Genomic DNA, 27,620 nt, shown 5'->3' on the forward strand with positions numbered 1-27,620 from the left:
TGAAAGAAATGTCCTTCTGGGTTCGGCTCCAAGTGGGGAAAAAACACTGGAGACATGGAGGCTGCTTGGAAAGATGGCTTATTGTTGGAAAGGGCCACATATCTTGAGCCCTGAACAGAAAAGGTGAGCACATGCTTCAGTGTTGGTGGAGAAGAAGAGAAGGGCTGAGGGAGGGGCTTGCTAGGCTTTTTATAACCTGTTTATCCCACCTCTCTGTTTCCTGTTCCTGTGTAAGAAATGTATTCTGATTGGTTGTCAGACTCCTATGGGGCCATGCAGGGGCTACTCTCTAGGCTGTGTTTTGAATCCAGGTATGGATGAGTTCTCAGATGCCATGTGGCCAGTTGAGTAAAGGGCCAATATTATCATGCTTTCCTGTAGCTGGAAAGCTGCTGATGAAGTCTTTATTATGTAAAGTGAACTAGCTCGGCGTGTTAATGGCCCATTAACAGTGGGGATGGGCAGGAAGCTACAGGCAACTATTCTGTCTTTCAAAACATTTCTCTTTCTCCTCACATCCAGAGAAATATTCTGCTTTTTCAATATTTCCTAGGATATTTCATTTTTCTGGGAGAGGGCTGGATGATAACTTCCCACAAGAAAAAGGAAAAGTGCTAAGCACGGTGCTTAAAACTGTGGCAATGGTGGGGGTTTAAAATTTTGCTAGAAGGTTAAGACTGCTTGAAATCCATTAACTTGGCCACTGTTGGAAATACAAACCTATATTTGGTAGATTCAATTCCATTCAATAGATTATGATCGTATTTTCTATGCAGTAAGTGCTGATGAACAGTGGCTCAAAACATTGGGGGTTGATATTAATATTCAGACATATGTATTAATTTTAGATAATTTCATTTCATTTCATTTTGATTTATTTGTATGCCGCCCTTTTCCCCAAGGGGACTCAGGGCGGCTCACAACTCAAAGGGAGGGGGGGAAAAAACAAAGTTACAAAAACATAAAAAACCATACATAGTTAAAAAGCACAACAATCATACCATTTGAAGTGGGGCAGCGAGTCTTTAGCCCCAGGCCTGTCGGAACAGCCAGGTTTTAAGGGCTATGCGGAAGGCCTGGAGGGTGGTGAGGGTACGAATCTCCACGGGGAGGTCGTTCCAGAGGGTCGGAGCAGCCACAGACAAGGCCCTCCTCCGGGTAGTCGCCAGTCGACACTGGCCGGCTGATGGAATTCGGAGGAGGCCTGGTCTGTGGGATCTAATTGGTCTAGTGGAGGTAATTGGCAGTAGGCGGTCTCTCAAGTACCCAGATCCAATACCATGAAGGGCTTTGTAGGTGACGACTAGGACCCTGAAGCGTACCCAGAGATCAACAGACAGCCAGTGCAGCTCGCAGAGGATAGGTGTTACGTGTGTGAACCGAGGCGCACCCACGATCGCTCGCGCGGCTGCATTCTGGACAAGCTGAAGTCGCCGAATACTCTTCAAGGGCAGCCCCATGTAGAGCACATTGCAGTACTCCAACCTAGAGGTCACAAGGGCATGAGTGACTGTTGTGAGAGCCTCCCGGTTCAGGTAGGGACGCAACTGGTGCACCAGGCGAACCTGGGCAAATGCCCCCCTGGTCACAGCTGACAAATGGTGTTCAAAAGTCAGCTGTGGGTCCAGGAGGACTCCCAAGTTGCGGACCCTATCTGAGGGGCGTAATGTTTGACCCCCCAGCCTGAGAGGTGGAACACTTGGCCAATTAGTAGGAGGGAAGCACAGCAGCCACTCGGTCTTATCTGGATTGAGTACAAGCTTGTTAACCCCCATCCAGTCCCTAACAGCCTCGAGGCCCTGGCACATCACGTCCATCGCTTCATTGAGTTGGCACGGGGCGGACAGATACAGCTGTGTATCGTCCGCATACTGGTGGTATTTTATCCTGTGCCGTCGAATGATCTCACCCAGCGGTTTCATGTAGATATTAAAGAGGAGGGGGGACAGGACCGAACCCTGCGGCACCCCATACGTTAGGGGCCTAGGGGTCGATCTCTGCCCTCTGACCAACACCGACTGCGACCTGTCCGAGAGGTAAGAGGAGAACCACCGTAAGACAGTGCCTCCCACCCCCACCTCCCGCAGTCGTCGCAGAAGGATACCATGGTCGATGGTATCGAAAGCCACAGAGAGGTCAAGGAGTACTAGGATGGAGGCATGACCTCCATCCCTGGCTCTCCAGAGATCATCGATCAATGTCAACAGGTATTTGTTGTCCCTGATCTAAAACTGGAAATTGATTGGGTTCATGACCAGCTTAACTATGGTTGACTGGATAAACCAAAATTAGTTAGCTTCATACAACATGCTAAGGCAGTGGTTCCCAAACTTGGCAACTTTAAGACTTGTGGACTTCAGAGCTGGCTGGAGAATTCTGGGAGTTGAAGTCCACAAGTCTTAAAGTTGCCAAGTTTGGGAACCACTGTGCTAAGGCAAAGTCAAACCATGTTATTACTTGTCCTGCTATATGAACTTAGCCAATATCCCTCAGCCTACCTCAACAGATTATCTGAAATAATTATAAAAGGAAAAATGAGTGGGAGAGACAAGCTTGCTGCCTTAAGCTTCTGGAAGACTGGCAGGATGTAAACTATATAAAATATATATTTAAGGATGAATAAGATCTCAAGTGATGACCTAAAACCACCTATCTGCTATGTTAAGCTTTCTTTAGGCATTTTTTCAGAGTAGAGAGCATTTACATTTTAAGTGTCAATGAACTACAGCATTCAGTACTGTACTTAAGGAAGTTTCATCTTGAGATTTAATAGATTTTTGCCTCTCCCCTTCTAGAAAGTAGCCTGAATTACTTCCCTTCAGATTTATTTATTCCCCCCCCCTCTTTAAAATAAAATAGAGAGGTCAATATCCTGCTCTCATTACAACAAACTTGGAGCAATTACATTCTTAATTCTAGTAACAAGTTTGAAATCAGATATACAATCAGATAGTACAGGTAGTTGCCAATTTACAACCATTCATTTAGTGACCATTTGAAGTTGGCACTGAAAAAAGTGGCTTATGATCGTTTTTCAGTCGCAACCATTGCAACATTCCTGCGGCCACGTGATGAAAAAGATGCTCGTTAACTACCATGTATTTATTACTTTTGCAGTGTCCTGGCATCATGTTTTGCGACCTGACAAGCAATGCCAATGGGGAAGCCAGATTCACTTAACCATATTTCTAACTTAACAATTGCAGTGATTCACTTAAAGGTTGTAAAATGGGGCAAAACTCACTTAACAATTTTATTGCTTAGCACAATTTTGAGCTCAACTATGATTGTTAAATTGAGGAATACCAGTGTAACAAATTGATTCCCACCCAAATAACAAAATAATAATCCAAATAAAAATAATTATCTTCTTACAAGAAGAAAAGAGCAAAGCAGATCTAAAACCTCCCTTAAAAGCAACATTTTAACATTATTTGAAAGACCAAAGGGTTTGGGGCCAACCTAAATTTGGAGAGAATGTTGTTCCAGAGAAAATAGTAGTGGTGGGGTTGACCAACCCTTGTGGTCCCTGCAGATGATGCTTCTTGGGTACAGGCCAGGGAGATTTTCCTTCAAGAGTAAATGGTTCCACAGATACCCAGGTCCTGAACCATTTAGGTCTTCAAAAGTAACACCTTGAATTACACCTGAAAATCTACTAGTAGTAACAGATGATGAGTTGCGGTGGCACAGTGGTTAGAGTGCAGTATTGCAGGCTACTTCTGCTGCCTGCTGGCTGCCTGTAATTTGGCAGTTTGAATCTCACCAGGCCTTCCGAGGTGGATAAAATGAGGACCCAGATTGTTGGGGACAATAGGCTGACTTTGTAAACCGCTTAAAGGGGCTGTAAAGCACTGTGAAGTCTAAATGTTATCATAAGTCTAAATGTTATTGCTAAATGCAGCAATTAAAGTACAAGTAATCCTCAAATTATGATCACAATTGAGGCCAAAATTTCTGTTGCTAAATGAGATGGTTGTTACGTCAGTTTTACCCATTTCATGATCTTTCTTGTCACATTTATTTATGTGAATCACTATAGTTCTTAAATTAGTAATATAGTTGTTCAGTGAATCTGCTTTTCCCATTGACTTTGCTTGTCAGAAGATGATGATAGGACCCTAGGACACCATAAGCATGAGTCAGTTGCTAAGTGTCTGACCTATGGGAATGCTGTAATGGTTGCAAATGTGGAAAATGATCACAAGTTATCTTTTTCAGTGTCGTTCAGTAACTTACAAATGAATTGTTATAAGTCAAGAACTACCTGTAGTGGACAAATAGTGTCTCTAGCTACTTCAGCTGCAGATATCTCTACCATATTTAGCCTCTGGATCTTCAAGGGACATTCCAAATAGAGCACATTGCAATTGTCCAAAAAAGAGGTGACCAAGTCATGAGTGACAGTGAGGATTACCTTCTGAACTCACAAAGGCTGTAACGGATGCATGATATTTCCTAGCCTCTGTTGCCACTATGCTTCAAACTTAGACTGATAATAAACAGGGACCTCCAAATCAGTTCTATGTGGAGAAGGCCAATCCTGTCCACCGTGACCCGTCAAAACCGCGGTCCACAAAAGCGTGCTCGACGAAAGCGCGCATTTGACGTCATCACAGCGCGACGAAAAAAATTAAAAATTGAAATAAAATTAAAATTAAAGCAAGCCGATTCACATAAAGGTAAGGGTTAGGGTTAGGGTTAGGGTTAGGTTAAGGGTTAGGGTTAGGTTTAGAGCGTTAGGGTTACGTTTAGCGTTAGGTTAAAGGTTAGCGTTAGGTTTAGCGTTAGGTTAAGGGTTAGGTTTAGGGTTAGATTTAGGCTTAGGTTTAGGGTTAGGTTTAGGTTTAGGGTTAGGTTTGGGGGGGGGTAGGGTAAGGTTTTCGCTTTATTTTTACATTTATCGATCACAGCGCGATGTTTTCGTTGCGCTGTGATGACGTCATGTACGCACTTTCGTCGAGCGCGCTTTTGTCTACTGCGGTTTTGTGGTGGAACCCCTGTCCACAACCAAAGATCAGAAGGTTTTTGAGCCCAAAACGTATCAATTTGATTGGTCTTGACTTCTTTTTGCTCCTCTTCTTCTGCAACCGGAACTGATACTTCCGAAAAGTGAACCACAATAAAACAGTCCTTGAAGGTGGTTCAGAAATATATTATGACTTTCTCTATCTTGATCTCAGGAATGGATTCATACAACATGCTAAATCAAAATCAAATCAAATTATTACACAGTGTTTATAAATTAAATTAGTAATTGTTTTGTTCTGAAAGTGCTGAATACTACAATCTACATTGGAAGATTGTGGCATTGATTATGTTACCTAGTTTGGATAATGAAACGTCTGCAAGAAAACAAGCCCAGAGAGCACCAAGGACCCCTCATCTCAACTCTGACCTACAAATATTCTCCATTAGTATTTTTTTAAAATTATGACCCTGTAACACTTAGCAAATGTAACACATTTTGTTTCTGTTATCATAGAACAAGTTCAACAATAGACCCATACTTTTCAGTCCCAAAGGTGTGCTTTTTTCAAAAGTTCCAAGGGCAGCTTTTTTCAAAAGGCAACTGAATTTTCATTGTTTTTCTTTGAAGACGTTTCACTTCAGTATATATAATTCTCATTATATAATTTATGAGCGTAAGAGCTGTACGTTAAATGCCACACAAGTAAATCTACATATTAGCAATGTACAATGCAAGTGACTAAACACTGTCGCAATCCTTAAATAAGAATAAATGACTGATCTGTAACTCTGAATATGTAGTTAGGGTTTACAGTATGCACAGTATAATTCTGGGGAATTATATTGTGAAATAAGCCCCTTTCAAATGGTGCTTATTTATACAGTAACTAAGCATGCTTATACTGTAAATCACAATAATTACAACAGGACCAGTGTAAGGACTTCCATTCTGGATAGGAAACTTCTTAATCACACACAGGTATGCTCCTCCTTTGAATCTAACTAACTTGTGTTGTTGCTATGGTAAATTTCTATGATAGCAATCTCACTTCCATTGCAAACAGGAGATGCTCAGTATATATAGACCTTATGTATCTTCTGGATCATCATTTAACATTGTCTCTGCATCATGACAGAGGAAATTTAGAGAGAACCAGTTCATTGTGATTCATAGGCTGCTGAACAAGACATCCCATTCTTACAAGGCTATTTTGTTATTTCTGAATGACACGTCAGGCAGACAAAGAGTAATCGGAGTGGCTAAAATATACAATACAAATAGTTTACATTTTGGAATAGCAAGAAATCTCAACCTGTATTAAGAGGATCTATTTGATATGATGCCATGAAACTTGAATTTAACTTACGTTTCTTGTTTATGTGGAAATTCTAGATTATTTGAGTTATTTGTTGAAAAGGGGTATAGAAGTGACATTTAACATCTGAAGACTCCCATCTGACACTGCTAAATAAATCCACACATAAACCCTAAAATGGCTTTCACTGTTTTCCAAATGTCAATACCTCGCATTACCTAGTCCAGGCATGTCAAACACATGGCTGCAGGCCAGATATGGCCTGTGCAGGCCACGCCCACCCTGACCCCCCCCAAAGGCAAAAACAATCCCAATACATCATGATACGGCCTGCAATGCAATCAGGTTTGACACACCTGACCTAGTCGAATTGTCATCTTTGTCGCAAGATGTACTAACTGAAATAAATCATAATTCTGATTTACTTCCTACATAATTTCCTCAGTTTGTAGACCATCTGCCTATAGGTTTAGTACTGTATATTGCCAAATCCCTATAGATTTTAAATTTATACATGAAAACACTCATAATATACTGAGGTTAGCATTGGTGAAAATATCTTACTTTGATTTTGAAAAAAACCAATCCTATTTTGCCAAATGATGTAAGAGTTAAATTTAGATGTGATAAAAATCATCCTATGATTGGTTTGTATATCCCATTCACATATAATGGATGGAACTTTTTTCACATTGAATAAAGGAGAATTTTGAGAGTTATCAATATGTCACAGTCAGGTAGTCATGAGTCTTCTGCAGCAAAAATGACTTATGTGATATCTTAACGTCTTATGAATTTATTACCACACTCCACATACCTCTGATCCCTTGGGTCATCATTTCAATATATTTCCTTAATGTCTTCAACAATGGCAGAGTTTCTAATGTTCTTGCAAAGTTCTCAAGCATTCATAGAAATATTCAGAGATGTATCTACCTTGAAAATAGCCCATCTATGTATACAATAGTAAAACATCACGAGTGATCACAGGAATATTTTATGACATTTATATTATGTCATTAAATACTTTATGATAATTTTATGTTATGTGTTTTATTAAAATTTGCCAAATTTCAATTTCACAGATATTAATGGATCTCTGATTTTTGGATGAATTCTGTACGTTAGCCCATTTGAAGTCTAGTGTTTTAAAGGGTTCTGCCATTTAAGGCCCCCCAATTTGCCCAATTCAAAGTTTGTAAAAAATTGCACAGGTGTGAGCATGAAATCAGTGACTGTGGCAGCATTTTATTGACTTTTCTGGATTCAGAAATTAAACACTTTAAAAAAATCCAGTCGCTTTGGTTAGCAAGATAGATGGCATATACATTTTATAATAAATAAAAAATTTTTTTTTTCAAAAGAGTTGGGCCTGGTTAGTATTTGGTTAGGATACTAGTACTTGGCTAGAACACTGTAGGCTAAACTCAATGTGAAAATAACCCAGAAATCATCTGCGGTAATGCTGTAGAACCGAGGTGGCACAGTGGTTAAATGCACCACTGCAGGCTACTTCAGCTGACTGCAGTTCTGCAGTTCGGCTGTTCAAATCTCACCGGCTCGGGGTTGATCAGCCTTCCATCCTTCCGAGGTGGGTAAAATGAGGACCCGGATTGTTATTGGGGGCAATATGCTGACTCTGTAAACCGCTTAGAGAGGGCTGAAAGCCCTATGAAGCGGTATATAAGTCTAATTGCCATTGTTCTGTTCAGTTGCCAAGAAAACCAACTGGAATTATTCGTGAAATGATCAGAAGTTGAGTGCAATTTGTAAACATTATACTACATAGGGAGTATGTTTACTGATCACTAAAAAGTAGCAATTAGGCATGATACAAAATCACATCTACATATTACTGTATCAATATGTAATAAAAATGCTTATCTCTGTTTAATATTTGATAAATGTTAAAGTGATTAATTTTAGTTCAAATATTTCTTGATACAACTGACCTTTGTAATTGGTTTTTCAAGTTTAGGCACATTAAAGTCAGTGTCCTGTGGAAGTGAAATATTTACTCACTGCCTGTAAGATACTGGTTTATCTGATGTCTGATTTGTATAAAAAATGTCAATTTTGTCAAATGTCAAATGCAATGACATTTGAGCACAAAGGGGGATGAACAAATACACCATTCTGTAATATTGTGGTGAAAATGGTAGGTCTTGTAGTAATGCTGCCTGGTCACATTTCATTTCTTTTCTTTTTTAATTTTTTTTATTTTTTATTACACAGACAACAATGGGAAAGGGAGAAGATGGGGAAAAAAAGGGAGGGGGAGGGGAAACCCATCTTCACATACAATATGTCGTTTAATCACAGGTGCATCCCTACTAGGTTTATACATCCCGTATCTCTCTGTTGTATATTTAATAAGCACCACAATAAGCTAGGGTTTAAAAAACAAAAAACAACAAAATAAAACAAGGGGAAAAAAGGGTGGGGGGAGGGGGGGAGGCCAAAAAGGACAAAAAAAAAAGTCCAAAAAGGAAAGGAAAAAACAAAAAAAACAAAAGAAAAAAAAACCATCATCACATGCAGCATGTCGTTTGGTTACGGTTGTTTTAACATCTACATCTTCAAATAATATTTACCATCTCAGATATTTCCTCTAATATAACTAAAGGCCTCATTTTCCTTCTACAATATATATTCAGTTAACATTAGCATTGTTTTCCCCCAGAGAATATACTTCTATTCATTGTTAACCTTGCATTTCATACCTTCAAACAGAGATCTTATTCCTTCATTGTTCAACAAGGCATCGCTGCCTATATATACCAGTTTTCATTTGTTCCCCTATTAGAATTGCCTTATCAGCAGCGAAATATCATTATAGTAAGTTCTTAACCTTATACATTATATCACCAGACCTTATATTAGTACTTCCTTATATCATTGTTGAATTATTTCACAGCATAATTATATCATCATTTACTTTTTCCAATTAAGGCATAAGTGTATCATTTTTCATTTCCAAAATTTTGTTTTTTTTTCCCTTAGCCATTGATAAAACAAGTCCCATATCTTATAAAATTGTTCATCCTCTTGCTCTCTAATTTCAAATGTCAGTTTACTCATTTCGGCACAGTCCATTATTTTTCGAATAATTTCTTCCTCTTTTGGTATTGTTTCATTTTTCCAGTTTTTTGCAAATACAATTCTGGCTGCTGTTAACACATTTACAATCAAATATTTTAAGTCTTTGTTGTAGGTTTCTGGTAAAATTCCCAATAAAAAGACCTCTGGTTTAAAGTCTATTTGTTTGTGTATCATTTTCTCCAACCACATGTGGATTTTAGTCCAGTATCTTTTGGCTTCAGTGCAAGTCCACCACATGTGGTAGTATGAGCCAGGTATCTGGTGACATTTCCAACACTTTTCTGATTTATTCTTGAACATTCTTGCGATTCTGGTCGGGGGTAGGTGCCACCTGTAAAACATCTTATACAAGTTTTCTCTATATGCAGTAGACATTGTCATTTTGTAATTTTGAGACCACAATTTTTGCCAATTCTCTAAATCAATCCCATACTTAAAAATTTTTCCCCAAGCAATCATAGTTTCTTTAACTTGTTCTTCATGCAATTTAAACTCCAATAAATATCCATATAGTTTTTTAATTACTTTTTCATCAGCACCTGTTAGAATTTTGTCTAGCTCAGTCATTTTATTATAGAGACCTTTAGTTTTTCTATCTTCATTATATCTAGATTGTATCTGTACATATGAATACCAGTTCATTTCCATCCCTTCTTGCTTCAACTCTTGACTAGATTTGAGCTCACCCTCTGTATTCAATAATTCTGTATATCTAACTGTTTGTTCCTTTTTACGTATTATCGGATACGAAAATGCTTCAATTGTTGATGTCCAGACTGGAATTTTTAAATAATGTAATTTTTTAATCTTTTCCCAATTTAACAACAACGCCTCCCTTATATAATGTCTTCTAAAATAACCATGTGGTTTAGTTCCCTTATACCATAAGAAAGCATGCCATCCCAACAGCAAATCGTGACCTTCTACGTTCAATATCTAGAGTTTTTTAATGATATCCACTCCTTAATCCACATCAGGTTTGCTGCCTGATAGTATAGCTCCCAATCGGGTAACCCAAAACCTCCTCTTGATCTAACATCTTGTAGTAATTTAAGTTTTATTCTAGCTTTTTTCCCTTGCCAAATAAATTTCAAAACTATTTTATTTAAATCTAGAAAAAATCCTTACCCAGTCTGATTGGGATTGTCTGAAAACAGATATAGAATTCTAGGTAAAATGTTCATTTTAATTGTGGAAATTCTTCCCATCATTGATAAATGCAAGTTTTCCCATTTCTCCAAATCGATTGCTATTTGTCGTTTTAATCTGGTATAATTATCCTCTTTAAGAGTGCTACATCTAGGTGATAAATGTATCCCCAAATATTTAATCTTGAGGGGGCAGGGGTTGATGTAAAGCCAGAGGCAGCTGCTTTTCTACTCATAGCCAATTAGTATTAGAGGGTGGAGGGTTATAAGTATGGTGGATTAAGTACGTAAAGTACACAGAGGAGAGGGGGGGGGAGGTAAGAAAAGGGGGGAAAAGAGAAAGGGAAGGAAAAGGGAGAAGGGAGAGAAAAGGAAGGAAAGAAAAAGGAACTTTTTTTTGTTTCAAAGATGAAAGGAATGCAGTAAGAGTACAATAGAAAATATATATATAAATAAGAGAATATGAAATAGTAAAAAAGAAAAAGAAGACACCCCCCCCTCCAAAAAGGGAAGAAGAGGTGCTTCAGCTACAAGTGAGAAAAGAAAAAAGCAGAAAAAATGTAAATAGTCAAGAGGTGATCCAAAGGTTAAAAAGAATAATCAAAACAGAAAAGAAAAAAAATTGTAAAAGATCAAAAGGTCGATGGTGATGATCAAAAAAGAAAAACTCAATGTCGATGTCTCCACAGCAGATAATATGAAAATGGTGTTGGGAGATGAAAGGATGCAAACAAGCTAAAACAAATGATTTTTTCCGGACTCTTCCCCCCCCCCCCCCCCCCCTAAGATAAGAGTCTCTCCAAGGTCACTCTCAGCTTTGCTGTTTTATCTAACAGGTTCCCAGCTGCGTAAATACGTAAATCAAATGCATTACAGGGGGGATTTTAATAACAAAGTTCAAGTCCACAAGATGGCAGTGTTGGCTTGTAATTTGTAGTTTACAGCTTGTTTTAGTCCGTTCCGTGGTGTTTGTTAATTACTAATTGTTAAAAAAAAACATCAAAAGGGCTAAAAGGCAACGAAGAAAAACAAACAAAAAAAACCAGATCTTCAAAGCACTTTAAGTTTAAAATTTAGTGCCCCATTAGATTCGAAGTTAAAGGTATCGACAACAAAAGAAGGAACGCAAAAAGCCGATTTAAATTACAGGAAGTCCAGCCCGGCTTCCAAGAATTAAAAAAAAAAAGGAACAGAAAAATAAACTTCCAAATGGCAAACATTTATCACCGCCGCTTTTCTCACTTATCAGCCTTATTTTAAACTAAGTTTCCAAATTTAGAGTGTTCTCTTTCCAACAAGAAAAAAGGATTTAAAACTCACACCAAACAACATGTTCATATTCAGCTCTCTCTCTGGGCTTTTGCAGTTGCAGTCAGCATCGAGCCGATCCGGAAGTCACTGGATTAGGAAGGCTTTCCTTAGGTTCCCAGAGATTTTGCGAACATCTCTGGGACCACTGGAGTTCCCCCCACGTCACTGTCTCTACGGGACAGCTTAGATTCAAACGAATCGTCCAAAAAAGACCCCGGTATAGATGGTCATTCAGGAACTGCCTGAAAGTCCGTCTTCTCACTGCTAAGCCCCGCCTTCTTCCCACATTTCATTTCTAAAGATACCAGTTCGGGGTCTGGCATCTACCATGTCTTCAATGAAAATAATTTATTTGGCTTCTCTGGAATTGTCTTGTCTTGTCTTGTCTTGTCTGTCTGTCTGTCTGTCTGTCTCTCTCTCTCTCTCTCGTTCTCGCTCTGGTTCTCTTGTTCATTTAGCATTCCCATGTTGTAGTGTTGTGTTTTAATTCCTCCATAAATTGCTTTCCAGCTCCAAATACATTTTATGTTGGTTTTAAATGCTATTAGTGCTATGCTCCCCAGCATCTGTCCATCCATCTTTTCTTCTGGTATCCCTTATTGATTACATTTTGAAAAACAAACATATAAAAATGAGCAATGTTAGCATTAAAACTCATCAAATAAGCAAGCTTCCTCATCCTTTTAATAACAGTCTAGGCGAACAGTTGTCTGCCATAGCATACAAGAGCACAATCCATGTGTGTTGGACTATGTTTCCTTTCCTCCCTTATGTGTGGGATTAATGGGAATTAAAGTCCAACATATCTGGAAGATACCAGGTTGAGGGAAGCAATCAAGGATAATAATTTTAATATCAATACATTTTACCCTGTAAAGTCAGAAATATGAAATGCGGTTGTTATAACTCTGCTAAAATTATATTTCTATCAGTTTTGACATTTCATTGGAACTTTGCTGCTTTCTTAGCTGTATCAAACAAGATTACCCTATTCTCCCCCCCAAAAAAATCTTACATCTCTATGAAATCATTCTCCTGGTCTCATCCTGCCTGAAAACAGGGAATAAGGTGAGCTTTAAAGAGCCATAAAAATGGAATTTTACAACTTGAACAAATGGATTTCTTCCCACATGCCACCTGTCTAGCAAGGAGATGCATTGCAAAGCAGCCTGCTTAAAGGTTTATAGAAGGCCTAATCTACTGAACATAATAGCTATGTGAGCAAAAGCATGTTAAATAACAATTAAATCCTTGGTAATTTGATTTTTTTTCTTCCTTCTTATAAATCAGCCAGTGGAAAGGGAGAAATATTTTTCTAATAAACTATTAAATGGACATACTCTATATTTATACTATACAACTTAACCATAATTTGCTTGACTAGGGTGTTATGGATAAACAAATATTTTCTTGGTTCCTGCTACAGTTCTAATTGTAAGTTACAAGTTATATACCATGCTGGCATAAAGTATATTTATGAATTTTGCATCATACTCAATTAGATTTAACTTGTATAATTGGCTGGGTTTCCTCAGCACACAAAACCAAAATAAAATAAACTATAGTAAAGCTTAGGATACTTGTAAAATCAAGCATACTATACCATAATGGTTTATGTGATGTAAGCCAGTATGACTTACTCAGGAAACCAAGTATAAGTATAATCTTTATCGTCATTGTACTTAAATACAACAAAATTGGTTTTAACCTCACTGGTGCAAAATTATATCAGAAACGAAAAAATAAAGAAAAAGAAAAAAACTAGTGTGTGCATGGAGCGATTGTGGTTGTATTTAAAAGTCTCACAGCCCAAGGATAGAAACTATCTTTAAACCTGTTTGTTCGGCTGGCTATACTTGATGTCTTCTGCCTGATGGTAGAAGTGCAAAGAGACACTGACCAGGGTGTGAATCATCTCTGAGTATCTTCCTTACTCTGCTAAAGCAGCGAGATCTGGCGATGTCATCCAGTAGTGTCAGAGGGCAACCAATGGTTTCTGTGCTGAATTGATCACTCTCTGTAGTGCCTTCCTGTCCGCAGCTGTTAAACCAGTATACCATACTGTAATACAATATGTGAGGACACTTTCTGTGGTGGACTGATAGAAAGAGGTCATCAGCCGTTGTTCCACCTGATTTTTTCGCAGGACTCTAAGGAAATGAAGTCTCTGTTGGGCCTTTCCAATCACCAGGGACGTATTGTTTTTCCAGGTGAGATCTTGACTAATAGGCACTGCCAAGAATTCAAAAGAGGAAGCCCTCTCCACACAGCCCCCCACGATATACAGTGGGGCAGGGTCCTCTCTGTGCTTCCGGAAATCTAGTACCATCTCCTTTGTCTTACTAGTATTTAGATGTAAGTTGTTTCTTGAGCACCATGCGGATACCTTCTGGACTTCTTCCCTGTATGCTGGGTATTGAAGTCCATCCAATATTCTACAATGTAGAGCTACATCCCTTTTTTTAATCTAGCAAAAAAATCACAACCCCAATCAGTAGAAGTAGTCCTTGACTTAAAACAGTTCATCAAATTCAGATGCTTGGAAAGTGGTTCATACTTATGATGGTTGCAGTGTCCTGGGGACATGTGATCAGCTTTTGCAAACTTCTGACAAGCAAAGTCAATGTGGAAGCCACATTCACTTAACAACCCCATGGTAGTAACTTAACAAATGCAATGATTCACTTAACAACAGTGACAAGAAAAATCGTAAAAGCGGGACAAACTCATTTAACAAATGTTTTACTTCGCAACATAAATTTTGAGCTCAATTATGGTCGTAATTTGAGCACTACCTGTGTGCTCAAAGAAGAATTTCAATTCACTCCACATAGCCCAATGGAGTCGTTTATTATGTCTAGCTTAATATTTGGTCCCCACTTGAACGGAGAGATCAAACGACACACCACGTGAGGTCGATAGCGAGCCACACAGCTAATTCACAAGCGCCTGAAAGCAAGGTCAGCAAAACTAAACCATAGCTGCGCGTTGAGACCATTGTCCTCTCCGAGCTGCCGTAGCTGAATTTTAAGCCCATTGCCTCTCGGTCGGATTCGGGTAGCCGGAATTGTTCGTGCGGATTGAGCCCTTTTCTAAGAGCATGGCGGCGGCGGAGGCAGAGGCAGAGATAACAGTAGCTTCCACCCATGACGGCGGCACAGAGAGAAGACGCCATCAGTGTGGTGGGAGCGGCGACGCATATCGGGAGCGGCTGGACGACGACGGAGTTCGGACCCTCACTTCGGCGGAGCAGGTGGGACTGGACACCGCCCCCGCTTCTCTTGCAGTGAGACTACAGCTCCCAGGGTGCATTGTGGCGCGGCTTCAGGGAACCCGCTGGCTTTGCCGGGCTGGATGAGCGTGCCGCGGGGCGCGTTCCTCGCGGCGTCTCGGAACTATCCGGGCTATGGGGCGCGTGAATGGGTTTTACCCTCCGTTGAGCGTGCGAGTTCATTGCTGGTAGCCTATTGCACGGGGAAGTTCATGCCGCGTGCCATATCCAATGTTTTCTCCGACTGTGCTTGCCTGGGGAGGAACTGGGCCGTACCAGACACTTGAAACATAGCGGGCTGATTTATGGTTCATCATGTTGCGAATTTGCCTATAGTGGTTATGGTCCAGTGGATTCTGAAAACCCAGTTAATTCAGTAAACCAGTTAATGTGTTGTGTGAATACATCCCCCTGTATTTGAATTCCTTGTCGTCTTCCCTAGAAAATCAGTTTATAAAAGGAGAGAACTGCTTTGCTGAGAAACTGCAGAAAACATTTTGGTGGAGTTAAATGGTTAACGCTTGAATGTTGTAAATTCACACACATACACAGACAGGACATTTTAAATCTAGAGGAACATTTGCAAAGCTTGGAAATCCCTGGAGTTTAAATACTAACGTCTTCGATAAGTTTCACAAACTATTTCTTAATTGTCAAAAGAAAACAATTTTGATAGAAGAAGGAAAAGTATGTAATTTTACACATCAGGTTATAAAACATCTTATTTGTTAAGCAGCTATTTCTACCAGTACCTAACTACTGTTGCACTTTCTGTCTTTCCAATCCATCCCATGATAAGTGATAGGTCTGAATGGCTGACAGTACTTCTATGAATTTAGTTTAAGATATTTGATACCAGAGTTAAACAGAAACAATCTTTCTCTGTATTCCTAGCTAGAAACTTTTGGGGGACATTCAGGGAAGATAAGTTTTGAACAATGGCTAAAGCTAATAAAGGTTGTAGGGGTGACATTTTGACTATAGTAGCTAATGCAAAGGCATTCTTTTTACTTGGTGTATGTGTTGAAATATACCTTAGAGCAGGGATGGCTAACCTTTTTGTAGTCGCGTGCCAGAAGTGTGCGTGTGCGACAGTGCGCATGTGCACCCACAACAGCATGCGTGCACACACCGTAATGCAGTGTGTGCACAACAACCTGGCATGACCCTGCACATATGTGTACAACCCCTCATATGTGCCCACCCCGCACATGCATGTGCAACCCCATAGTCCCCTGTGCTTGCGTGACCCCCTGCACTCCCCCACTCCCTGCGCATGCATGCGTGACTCCCCTTGTGTGCCCCCGCATGTGCACATGTCTCCCGCATGTGCCCCATGCATGTTCAACAGAGACCCGAAAACCAGCTGGCCATTGGGATGTGCATCTGGCTGTGCGGTGGAGTCAAGCTGGGGCGACGGCTTGCGTGCCCGTCGAGAGGGCTCTGCATGCCACCTGTGGCACACATGCCATAGGTTCACCATCACAGCCTTAAGAGTTTTAAGTTGGAGTGAATGGATTGGAAAGGTAGTAATTGATTAAAAGGAAATAGATTCATAGTGTGAAAGTTCAGCGTACTTATTGCACCTGACAATCAGATGTCATTGAGAGGAAGACAATATCATGAATTTTGGAGTTCAGTAAGTTATTAGCTCTATAATTATTCTAGGTTTTCAAATTGCAAGAACTCAATCATATGTTTTGTATATGTTTGTTTAAGTAATGGGCAAAATTTAATCTGCATCTGTAATTCTTTTTTCCAAGAGTGGAAGGTACTCCTAAGAGTTACATCCTTTTAAAAGTTATTACCACATTAGGGTTCTCTGTTGCTTGCCTTTTCTTAAAGATAACATAACTGCTTTATAGCAGTTACATCAATAAATCAGTGCAAAAAGAATCCTCTCAGTGTGTTTTAAGCATAGAAGATTTATTGTGTTGTATACTGTACTTTTATAGCCAAATTATATTTTGTAGCCCACAAAAGCTTTTATAACACAATAAGTCTATTGATCTTACAAGATTCTTTGTGCACTTGTTGTAACAGACAAGCATAGCTGTCATTCTGGATTAGTCTTTTCCAGAAAATAAATAAAGCATCTTAAACAACAGTGTCTTGTGAAACCTTACAAATGAACCTCTTTATTATCACAAGTTTTAATAGGTCACAGACTATCTCATTAGATATATGAAATATAATCCTGGGAAAGAAGTGTTTCGCAAACAAATCAGAGGTGGGTTTCCCATAATTTTACCACTGGTTCACTGCACATCGAAAATGTGAGCTCACACACACAGCCTTCCGTGCATGCGCTTTGCTCGTGCGCGTGGTTTGCACGCATGCACACAGCTTAGAAAATGTGGCTAACTAGGATGGCAAAGGGCCGGGGCGGTGGTCGCCACTACTGATTCATCAAACTGGCTGAATATCACCATTGATACAAATACACTTAATTTTGCTGACATGCGTACATACTATACATATTGTTTTAAAAGGTATTGTAACTGAAAAATTTAGAATGAGTGGGCAGATGATTCTAGTTTATTTTCACCTACATTAATATCCTTTTCTCTTTTTTGTAAAATATACATTATTCCATGTTCAGAGTACCTTCTGGTTAATAAAATCTTAATTTGGTGGTGATATTATAATAGTTTGTTCCTGAAGACTTTTCAAGCTTGACAATGAAGGGAGTTTGAAGTAGAGCACTTATGCTTGGCATATACCAGCTTTGATTTATTTGTGGAATTAAGCAGGGGCAGGAAAAGCCTGTAACATCTGGACAGGGCTGCTCTTTGGTGCTGATTAGTAAGCTTAAGTCTCACCATCCTAGCACCACCAAATTCTTTGGGACTGCAAATCAGGGAAATGCCATTTTATACACCTAAGAAGCACCAGGCTGAGAGCAAAGGTACGCTGGATAGATAGTTTAATTTGAGGTTAAAGGGCTCATGCTTTTTAAGACTATGTTAAAAACCTGAGTTAGTAGTCCTAGTATTATTTTGTATTTGTCCCAAAGGAATCAGAAGTCCATGAATTTAAGATAACCCTCCCCATGAAAAAAAAAAAGACTGGAGAGCAAAAATTGTCTGGTTAATGTACTTTCTGCAATTTTAAAGTTATTCTGTCATTTAAAAGATGCATAATCTCGACCCTATAATCTGCATTCATAGAAAAACTTGAAAGAGCCAAACATCTTTCTTAAATCCCCGAAGAGAAGCATGTTTAAGTCAGGATACACATAGCTGTCAAAACAATTCTGTATTATCCAGTGTGTTTGGATTCTACGGCCTACAGTTGAGTTCAGTTGCTCTTGTTGCCCTTCTCTATACCGTAGGCCAAAATGACAATTAGATTTGAAATTTGGTGCTAGAAACCTGAGATATCCCTGAGGTAGAATCACTGTCATCATTCCAGGAGATCATTCCATGAAAGAAGATAATATTTTTAAAAAAAAAATTAAGACAAGAAAATACTACAAGGCAACCTGCACAAAAATGTGAACTCTTTCTTTAATTGGACACAATTAAGACTAGTTGTAGAATGCAATTTGAGCTTTCCCAGAAGATATGTATTGCTTGAACAACAGACTCTCAGAAATATCTTTGTTGGTTTTGGCTTTTGCCTAACCTGTGTTTTGGAAAGCAAGACTGGCTATTATTTTAAACAATGAAAATTGGGATATACCTATCCCTTTATGGCTTTTGAGTCCCCTAATTGTGAAGCCTTTCATTATCTATATACCATCCAAGTTTTGAATGACATGTTTTCTCCTGTCCGTTTACCATTTCTATACTCAGGTCAGTCAGTGCAATAAGGAACAACTTGAGGAACAGGAGGAAGAGCTGCAATTAAGACAATGGTCAGATAAAAGGAATCTGTATCCAGGCCAGAAATGTAGTTTGAGAAAGTGTCTCAGATATGTTCCTCCCAAATTCTCACAAAGATAAGGGGGCAGGGTGGAGGAATGGGATGCATTCAGACTTGCAAGTTTCTGTTACTATCATCTTATGGTAAAAGTAGTAATACTGTAGCTCTTGTGTCTTTGGTTTCTAAGTTTGGTTTATTTTGGAGGGCTGACATCAAGTTTCCCCTGCTCTGTTTTTCTATCCCTTGTTATGCATCTCAGAGAGCTTAGGTCTCAATGGCCAACAATTTTTTTATAGAAGCTTCATAGGTGGGTCTTTTGTTTTTACCATTCACTGAGAACTAGAATTACAGAATTTTAGAAGAATTCTGGAGCCTTGTAATAGAATATAAATAACTTGTCTCCTTGATTGTTCATCTCATTTCCTCTTTTAGGCTCTAGATTTTAATTTTGGTGATCACCATAAAGTGCTTTTCACGAGCATAACAGCCAGCATCTGATTCGGTAATGTGTAGTATTGTAATGTGTGCTATAGCTAGTTTGGTCTAGTACCATGATGGCGAACCTATGGCATGCATGCCACAGGAGGCACATTGAGCCATATTTGCTGGCCAGCCGTCAGCTGATGTTCTGCCTTCCGGAAGGCCAGGGGAGGCCGTTTTCTTCATCCTCAGGCTTCAGGAAAGCCTCTTGAGGCTGGGGAAGGTGAAAAACAGGGAACTGTGGGAGCAGGCAACCCTTCCAGTATTTGCAGTCCGGTCAGTGCCATAGGTAAGAACATGGGCAACCAGATGAACTGGAAGTTCAGAAACGATCCATTTCCAGCTTCTGGGGGGCTGGGGAGGCTGTTTTCACCCTCTCCAGGCTTCAGGAAAGCTCCGGAGCCTGGGGAGGGGTCTTGTATGCATGCACGGAGAGGTCACGCATGCATGCACAGGTGGGGCAGGGAGGATTGAATTGGTGTGGGCATGCGTGCGTGCGCAATAGCGCACACACAGTTTTGGCACACCATAAGAAAAAGGTTCTCTATCACTGGTCTAGTGGTTAAGGCACCAAGCTAGAAAGCAAGAGACCATGAGTTCAAATCCTTTCTTAGCCATGAAAGTCAGCTGCATGACCTTGGGCCAGTCACTCTGTCTCAACCCAACCTAACTCGCAGGGTTACTGAAGGGAAAATAAGAGGAGGAAGGTATGTTGATATGTTTACTGCCTTGAATTACTTATAAAAATAATAATGGTGGAATAGAAATAAATAAATTTTAAAAAATAGCTACCATGTTGAGGGGATGGCAGCAAACTAAGCAACAGCCTTGTTCAGTAGAGGCACGGAAACTCTGGCAAATTGCTGCCCTGGAGTCACTTTAATTTGCCATGGAAGTGTTTCTTTGTAAGTTTGCTCTCTTGAACAACCAATAATATAATAGAAACCCTGAAAATTGAGGTTTTTTACCCCAACAATAGCAACAATAGACTGCATATTTTTTCTTAGTTTGAAGAGTCATTTGTTCTACTTGAGAGCATTTTTCAGTTAATGTTTCTTGCTGCTACCAGTGTTTCTATTAATATTTTATTTTCTGCCATTATATTCAAGTAAAATATCGATAAGTGCTATATGACACATTTTAGTGCTCCTAAAGAATTTACTGCTAGCATTTTTTTGCTATTGTGTTCCACTGGAAATGATACATCATAGGGTTCCTCAAATTGTTTGATCCTAGAAGTATTAAGATTGTGGAAAGCCATGTTGATACCAGCGCAGTGTATCAGCATGGAAACCTCTGCACCAGTGGGGTACAAAAGGCTCTACCTGGGTGCATTCACAGTCATTAAAACACTTCTGACATGTTATGCCATGACATCATTGTATTGCAATGTGATGACCTCCTTACATAACAATCATTGTGCTAATTCTAGTGCTTTCTTTTTCCATGTTTTCTGTGACTCTTCTTTGTCCCCTTGGCTTGATGCAGACAAAAGTGGAGGATATTGTTCAAGAAGTTTTTGATGTTTACAAAAGAAATCATCACGACACCCAGTAAGTTATTGTATTCATGTTCCTTTTCTTCTATATACATTATACAGTTAAAAAAACCAAAAACTGTTAAGGACTTTGGATCTTGAATTTTGCTGTTTTATCTTTTTTGAGGAATGTGTTCTTTTTACAGCAATCTCCTACACTTATTTTTATACCTGCAGGTTATCTCTTAATCCTACAAAGACCCTTATGGAAGAAGATGCAATTGGGGGCAATCATGGGGGCAGATGGGGAAAGGTTTATGTTTACGTATCTAAATATTCAAGCATATATAACCGCCTGCAGCTTTATTTTTTTTTGTATTTTGTATTTTTGTATTTTATTTGGATTTATAGGCCGCCCTTTTCCCTGAGGGGACTCAGGGCGGCTTACAATCATTAGGGAGGGGGTGCAATTCAAAACAAACAATATGTGAACAAAATAAATAAAGTAATAAAAACACAACTTGCATTCAACATTCAACACTCAGGTGGGGCAAATTAGAGACTTATCCCCAGGCCTGTTGGGATAGCCAGGTCTTAAGGGCTGCGCGGAAGGCCTGGACGGTGGTGAGGGTGCGTATCTCGACGGGGAGATCGTTCCACAGGGTCGGAGCTGCAACAGAAAAGGCTCTCCCTCCATGTAGTCCGCCAGTCGACATTGACTGGCGGATGGGATTCGGAGGAGGCCCAGTCTGTGCGATCTGATCGTCGGAGGGAGGTATCGGCAGAAGGCGGTCTCTCAAGTACTCAGATCCACTACCATGAAGGCTTTAAAGGTGGTCAACAGGACCCTGAGCCGCACCCGGAGATCAACAGGTAGCCAGTGCAGCTCGCGGAGGATGGGTGTTATGTGGGCGAACCGCGGTGCCCCACTATCACTCGCGCGGGCCGCATTCTGAACTACTACTGCAGAGCCGCCGGATGCACTTCAAGGGCAGCCCCATGTAGAGCACATTGCAGTATTCCAGCCTAGAGATCACAAGGGCTCGAGTGACTGTTGTGAGAGCCTCCCTGATTCAGGTAGGGTCGTAACTGGCGGACCAGGCGAACCTGGGCAAATGCCCCCCTGGTCACTAGCCGACAGATGATGGTCGAGAGGTCAGCTGTGATCCAGGAGGACTCCTAAGTTACGAACCCTATCTGAGGGGTATAAAATTTGACCCACCAGCCTGATAGATGGAACATTAGCCAAATTGTTGGGAGGGAAACACAAACAGCCACTCGGTCTTGTCCCGGTTGAGTACCAGTTTGTTAGCGCTCATCCAGTTCTTAACGGCCTCAAGACCCTGGCTCATCACGTCCACCGCTTCATTGAGTTGGCACGGGGCGGACAGATACAATTGCGTATCGTCCACGTATTGATTGGTATTTTATCCCGTGCCTCCGAATGATCTCGCCCAGCGGTTTCATGTATATGTTAAATAGTAGGGGGGATAAGACCGAACCCTGCGGCACCCCATATTTAGGGGCCTCAGGGACGATGTCTGCCCCCCGACCAACACCGACTGCGACCTGTCCGAGAGGTAGGTGAGGAGAACCACTGCAAACAATTGCCTCCCACCCCCACCTCCCGCAGTCGTTCGCAGAAGGATACCATGGTCGATGGTAATCGAAAGCCGCCGAGAGGTCAAGGAGAACCAGGATGGACGCATGGCCTCCATCTCTGGCCCTCCAGAGATCATCGGTCAATGCGACCAAAGCGGTTTCTGTGCTGTAACCGGGTCTGAAGCCGGACTGGAAGGGGTCAAGGTAGCTAGCTTCCTCCAAGGCCCGTTGAAGCTGGAAGGCCACCACCTTCTCAACAACCTTCCCAACAAAGGGAAGGTTGGAGACAGGACGGTAGTTATTTAAAATGGCTGGATCCAAGGATGGTTTCTTCAGGAGGGGTCTCACCACCGCCGTTTTAAGTGCGGCGGGGAAGTGCCCCTCCTGAAGGGAGGCGGTTACGACCGCCTGGATCCAGCCACGTGTCACCTCACTGCTGTTGGCAACCAGCCAGGAGGGACACGGGTCCAGAATACAGGTGGAGGCACTCACAGCTCGAATGGCCTTGTCCACATCCCCAGAGGCAACATCCTGAAACTCAACCCAGAAATGGTTTGCCAAGTGATCCTCTTGTGTCCCGGCTGGATCTGCAGCGGTGGAGTCCAAGTCCGACCGAAACCGAGCAACTTTGTCCGCTAAGAATTGGGCATAATCCTCAGCTCTACCCTGCAAGGGTTCCCCCCGTATCCCTCCTATTTAGGAGGGAACGGGTTATCCTAAACAGGGTGGCTGTGGCGGGACTTAGCGGACGTAAACCAAGGTGGTCAATATGAGATCTTTTTGCTGCCCTAAGTGCCCTGATGTAATCCTTGGTGCAAGTTGTTAGGAGTGCTCGGTTCAACTCGGACTTATCGGACCTCCACAAGTGCTCTAGGCATCTCCTCCGGCGCTTCTTCTCCCGGAGCTCCTCGGTGAACCAAGGAGGCCTCCGGGATCCGCTGACCCGGAGGGGCCGTAGTGGCGCAATCCGGTCGAGAGACTCCGATGCCGCCGAGTACCAGGCAGCAGCCAGAGTCTCCGCCGAACTGTGGCGAGTGGTATCAGAAATAAACCCCAAGCTCCGTCTGGAACCTCAAAGGGTCCATCAGTCGCCTGGGCGGAACCACCTGGTCGGTTCCCTCCCTACGGTGGGGGTTTGGCCTCCGGAAGTCAGCCTCAGTAGGCAGTGGTCTGAACCCGACAGGGGTATGGTCTCATTACCCCTCAGACCAAGATCACACATCCACTGCTCCGATGAGAAATACGGGTCGAGCATGTGACCCGCTGAGTGGGTTGGGCCCCGAATTACCTGGGTCAAGCCCATGGCTGTCATGGAAGCCATGAACTCCTGCGCCCCATCAGAGTGTTCACCGAGCGATGGCAAATTAAAGTCCCCCAGAACCATAAGCCTGGGGAACTCAATTGCCAGCTCGGCTACTGACTCGAGGAGCGAGGGGAGGGCTAATACACACTTGTGGAATATTGTATGGCGTTCCATTCATTAAATCTTAGAGAAACATCATGAAGTCACCCTTGTTGTTTTTGTGTTGGACGACAGTCTGCTGTTCTGAATAGGAGCTTTTCTTCCAGTGCAAACAACAGAGGGGAGGGGAGAAAACCCCACCCTATAGCCTTCTCATCCTCATCTCTATCTCTTCTCCACTTCTGTTTCTTATTCTTTTTAAAACTTTACATAGTTAGCAATTGTGGCTTAGCCAAAAAAAATCCCTCCCGCATGAAACAGACAGGATAAAAAGCTTATGAAATCAAGCACTTCACTGACTATTTTTTGTCATCTTGGGTTTATGCATGTATGTACTTTTCTTCATCTTTATATTATTATTTGAAGTCTTCTCTCTGTAAGAATCTGTTTTCTAGAAGATCCTGGCCTGATCCACAATATTACTTTGATTCACCCTTCAGTGACTTGCCTATTACATTCATGTGTCTTTTTCAATCGCATATGTTCACTTGACTGATTTTTCCATTTTAATAGTGTTTTTCTCCCAGATGTTTCTTGATTTTGGAGAACACTCTTCTTAGTGAAGTTGTTTTAAAATCTTTACAACTGTATACTGGTAATTATTTAGATGTTTTGGTAATAATAGCAATCAAAACAACTGGTAATCATTAATATTGCAATAAAATGGCAAGAGGTAGAAATTATTTTGTTATCTTTCAGGTTTATCCAACAGATATCAACTGACAGTTTGACACAAATTATTTTATTGATGCACCTCATTGCACTATTAATTTATGGCAGGATGCTCAAAACTTTACAAGACTCCTTAGATTGCTCTCCCCTCCATTAAAAAAAGACTTTTATTAGGGGTTGGGCTGGGCAAGCAATAAATCTAACCACCTATTTTCTCTACAATCTTACTTTGTGACCACTATAGGCAGACTAATCACATTTAGCTTTTCTTACAAAACCTTTTTCAAAGTTAAAATATTTAAAATAATGATGAAGGTTCTGAAAAGCACCAAAATTATGCTTGTAATTTGTGCACTGGTCCTCATAACCATGAAATGGTTGCTTGCTTCTGTTCGAGCAGGTTCATTTGGATGCTGACCAGAATGTCCATTATATGGGCTTGGTTTGCTCTAACATAGCATTAAGTGTATTATGACTGCATTTGCACATAATGAGAAGCCATATGGCTAACTAATGACTGAACAGTGTAATAGTATATGCTGTTCAGATTAGATCCCTTGGCTTCTTCTTCAAGAGAGTACAGTTAACAAATATGGATAACTGTCACAGCTTGTGTAGTGTAATCCGTGAGCCTCAGGCCAGACTTATTCCAGTAAGAATAAGACCAGATTCCTGATTTAAATCCAAGCTCATTTTGCTTGTTTGTGGAAAGATAAAGGTACCTGTATATTGGTAAGCCAGAATTCCTTTTGGGTGAGGAGGCCTGGTAGTTGCTCAAAGAACACATCCATAAATACAAACACATCACATTCCATATATACACTTATTTATGGAAAATGCAGGTTATTCTTTGTCCTTTTAATTAACTGAATGACAAGCAAGTCTGTTCATCACTCAGATAGTACTCTATAACTTTGCTAAACTGTATATGTTTTGGTCAATCCATTAGGTATGTTTTGCAACAAGAGAAACATTTTCACTACTTGAAGAGAGGACTGAGGCAATTGACTGATGCCTATGAGGTAATTTTTTGCAATTTGAACCAAGTGTGTGTGTGTGTGTGTGTGTGTGTGTGTGTGTGTGTGTTGCTTATTATGTTTGCAGTTTGTTGGTTTCTAATAATAGATTTGGCCATGGACTATACTTTTTCTTTTGCTTCTATCTTACAATTTTCAGAACACTCGAATATAGATGGGCTAGAAGAAGAAAATTGAGTTCTTTTGGCTGGCCCTGTTAGCTCCTTCAATGGAGGAGCAACCCTCTCTAAAATTCCAAGTTGTTGCAAGCAGAAAGACCATGAGAGATAGCAATTCTGTGAATTGCAGTCTCAGCACATTTGTAGAGTGCCAGACTTGGAGGGAAAAGCTCCTTGGATTAGTTACTTGTAGTTTTTGCTTTGCCTGGATAGTAATAAATAAAAAGAGAGGATACCATGAGGTTATTACTGAACAAATCATAATTATTTTTTTTGCGCTGTTGGAAATGCTCCCAAGTTCAATTTCTTTTGCCTCTTAATAGAATTTTTTATTTTTGTTCTCTTACATACCATTTAAGTATACAGTCACATAATTATTATTATTCTTACATTTGTCATTCTTCTATACATTTATTATTTCATGTAATAGGTCATAATATACAGTTTGGGTTGCTTTATTTACCATCCCTTCCTCCTGTTGTGATACCACCTTATTTTCTCTTTCTCTTCTCCCTCCCTTCTCTACTTCCTTCCTTCCTCCTCTCCTTCCCCTTCCTTCTTCTCTTACCTTTCTCCTACTCTTCCTCTTCCCCACCTACCCTCTCTCCTTCTCTTCCTCTCCCATCCTCCTCTCCTTACCTCTTTCTTCTTTCCCCCATCTTCCTTTCATTCTCTCCTCTCTCCCTTTCTTTTCTAGTGTTGTAGGTGTCTCTTTCAGATATTTCCTTGGGATGGTATTTCCGCAAGCTCAAATAAAATTTGGTATCATTTCTTATTTCCTTACCTTCGCTAATCTATTGTAACAATGTTTCCTCCCCTTTAGATCTTGCTCTTGAATATATACTTATATATTTAATATTTTTTTTTGTATTCCCCTTCTTACCCCCCTTTTCCATTTAACAGTGCATCATCTAGGTTCTGTGTCTTCTCCCCACTTTCTTTTCTAGTTTCCTTTCTCTAGCCAAACATAAAATCTTCCCCATGTCCTGAAGTGCTCCGATTCCTCTATATCCTTTATTCTCATTGTCAACCTATTCATCTCTGCAAAATCTAATTTTTTAAATTATCTCTTCATCTTTTGGTAGCTTATTTAATTTCCAATTTGGGGCAAATACAATTCTTGCTGCTGTAATTACATGTATAATCCAATAAGTATCCTCTTTCTTGAATTTCTCTGGGATAATATCTAGTAAAAATATCTCTGGTCTAAATTCTATTTCTTCTTGTAACATTTTCTTTAACCATATTCTTAACTTAGTCCAATATTTCCTTGCTTCTGCACATGTCCACCACATATGATAATCATATGATAATTTCACTGATTTGTCTTTAAACATCTTTGCTAATTTCTTTTGCCTCTTAGCTGTGCTGTTTGCTTTTCAGTACCATATTTTTCAGAGTATAAGATGCACCTTTTTCCCCTCAAAAAAGAGGCTGAAAAACTGAGTGTGTCTTACACACAGAATACAGCATTTTTTGTCTCCTGAAACCCTGCCCCTTTCACCAAAATGGCTGTGCAGAGCCTTTAAGAGGCTTGTAGAGTGCTCCTGGGGGCTGGGGAGGGCAGAAATGAGCAAAAAATGGGCTATTTTTTGCTCCCCTCCCCCCCCGGAGCACTCTATATGCTTCCTAAAGGCTATTCATGCTCTTTTTTGCAAAAACAGGCTGATTTTGGTAGTCTGCAGAGCGCAAAAACCTTTTTTTAAATTTGCCTCTTCAAACTCTTGGCGCGTCTTATACTTCGGT

At 40.5% G+C, this 27,620-nt stretch overlaps 1 protein-coding gene across 1 annotated transcript in view; it reads left to right on the forward strand.

The window, feature by feature from the left end:
- Window positions 1-14,612: 14,612 nt before the first annotated feature.
- LOC116509202 (protein farnesyltransferase subunit beta-like) overlaps window positions 14,613-27,620 on the forward strand; it is a 29,563-nt gene continuing 16,555 nt past the window's right edge. The window contains 3 exon segments of the mRNA XM_032218244.1: window positions 14,613-15,101; window positions 20,955-21,019; window positions 25,629-25,701. Of these exon segments, the coding sequence (XP_032074135.1) occupies window positions 14,949-15,101; window positions 20,955-21,019; window positions 25,629-25,701 (291 nt within the window). The 5' untranslated portion in view covers window positions 14,613-14,948.

The sequence above is a fragment of the Thamnophis elegans genome, chromosome 1 (assembly GCF_009769535.1).
Source record: "Thamnophis elegans isolate rThaEle1 chromosome 1, rThaEle1.pri, whole genome shotgun sequence".
Taxonomy (NCBI): domain Eukaryota; kingdom Metazoa; phylum Chordata; class Lepidosauria; order Squamata; family Colubridae; genus Thamnophis; species Thamnophis elegans.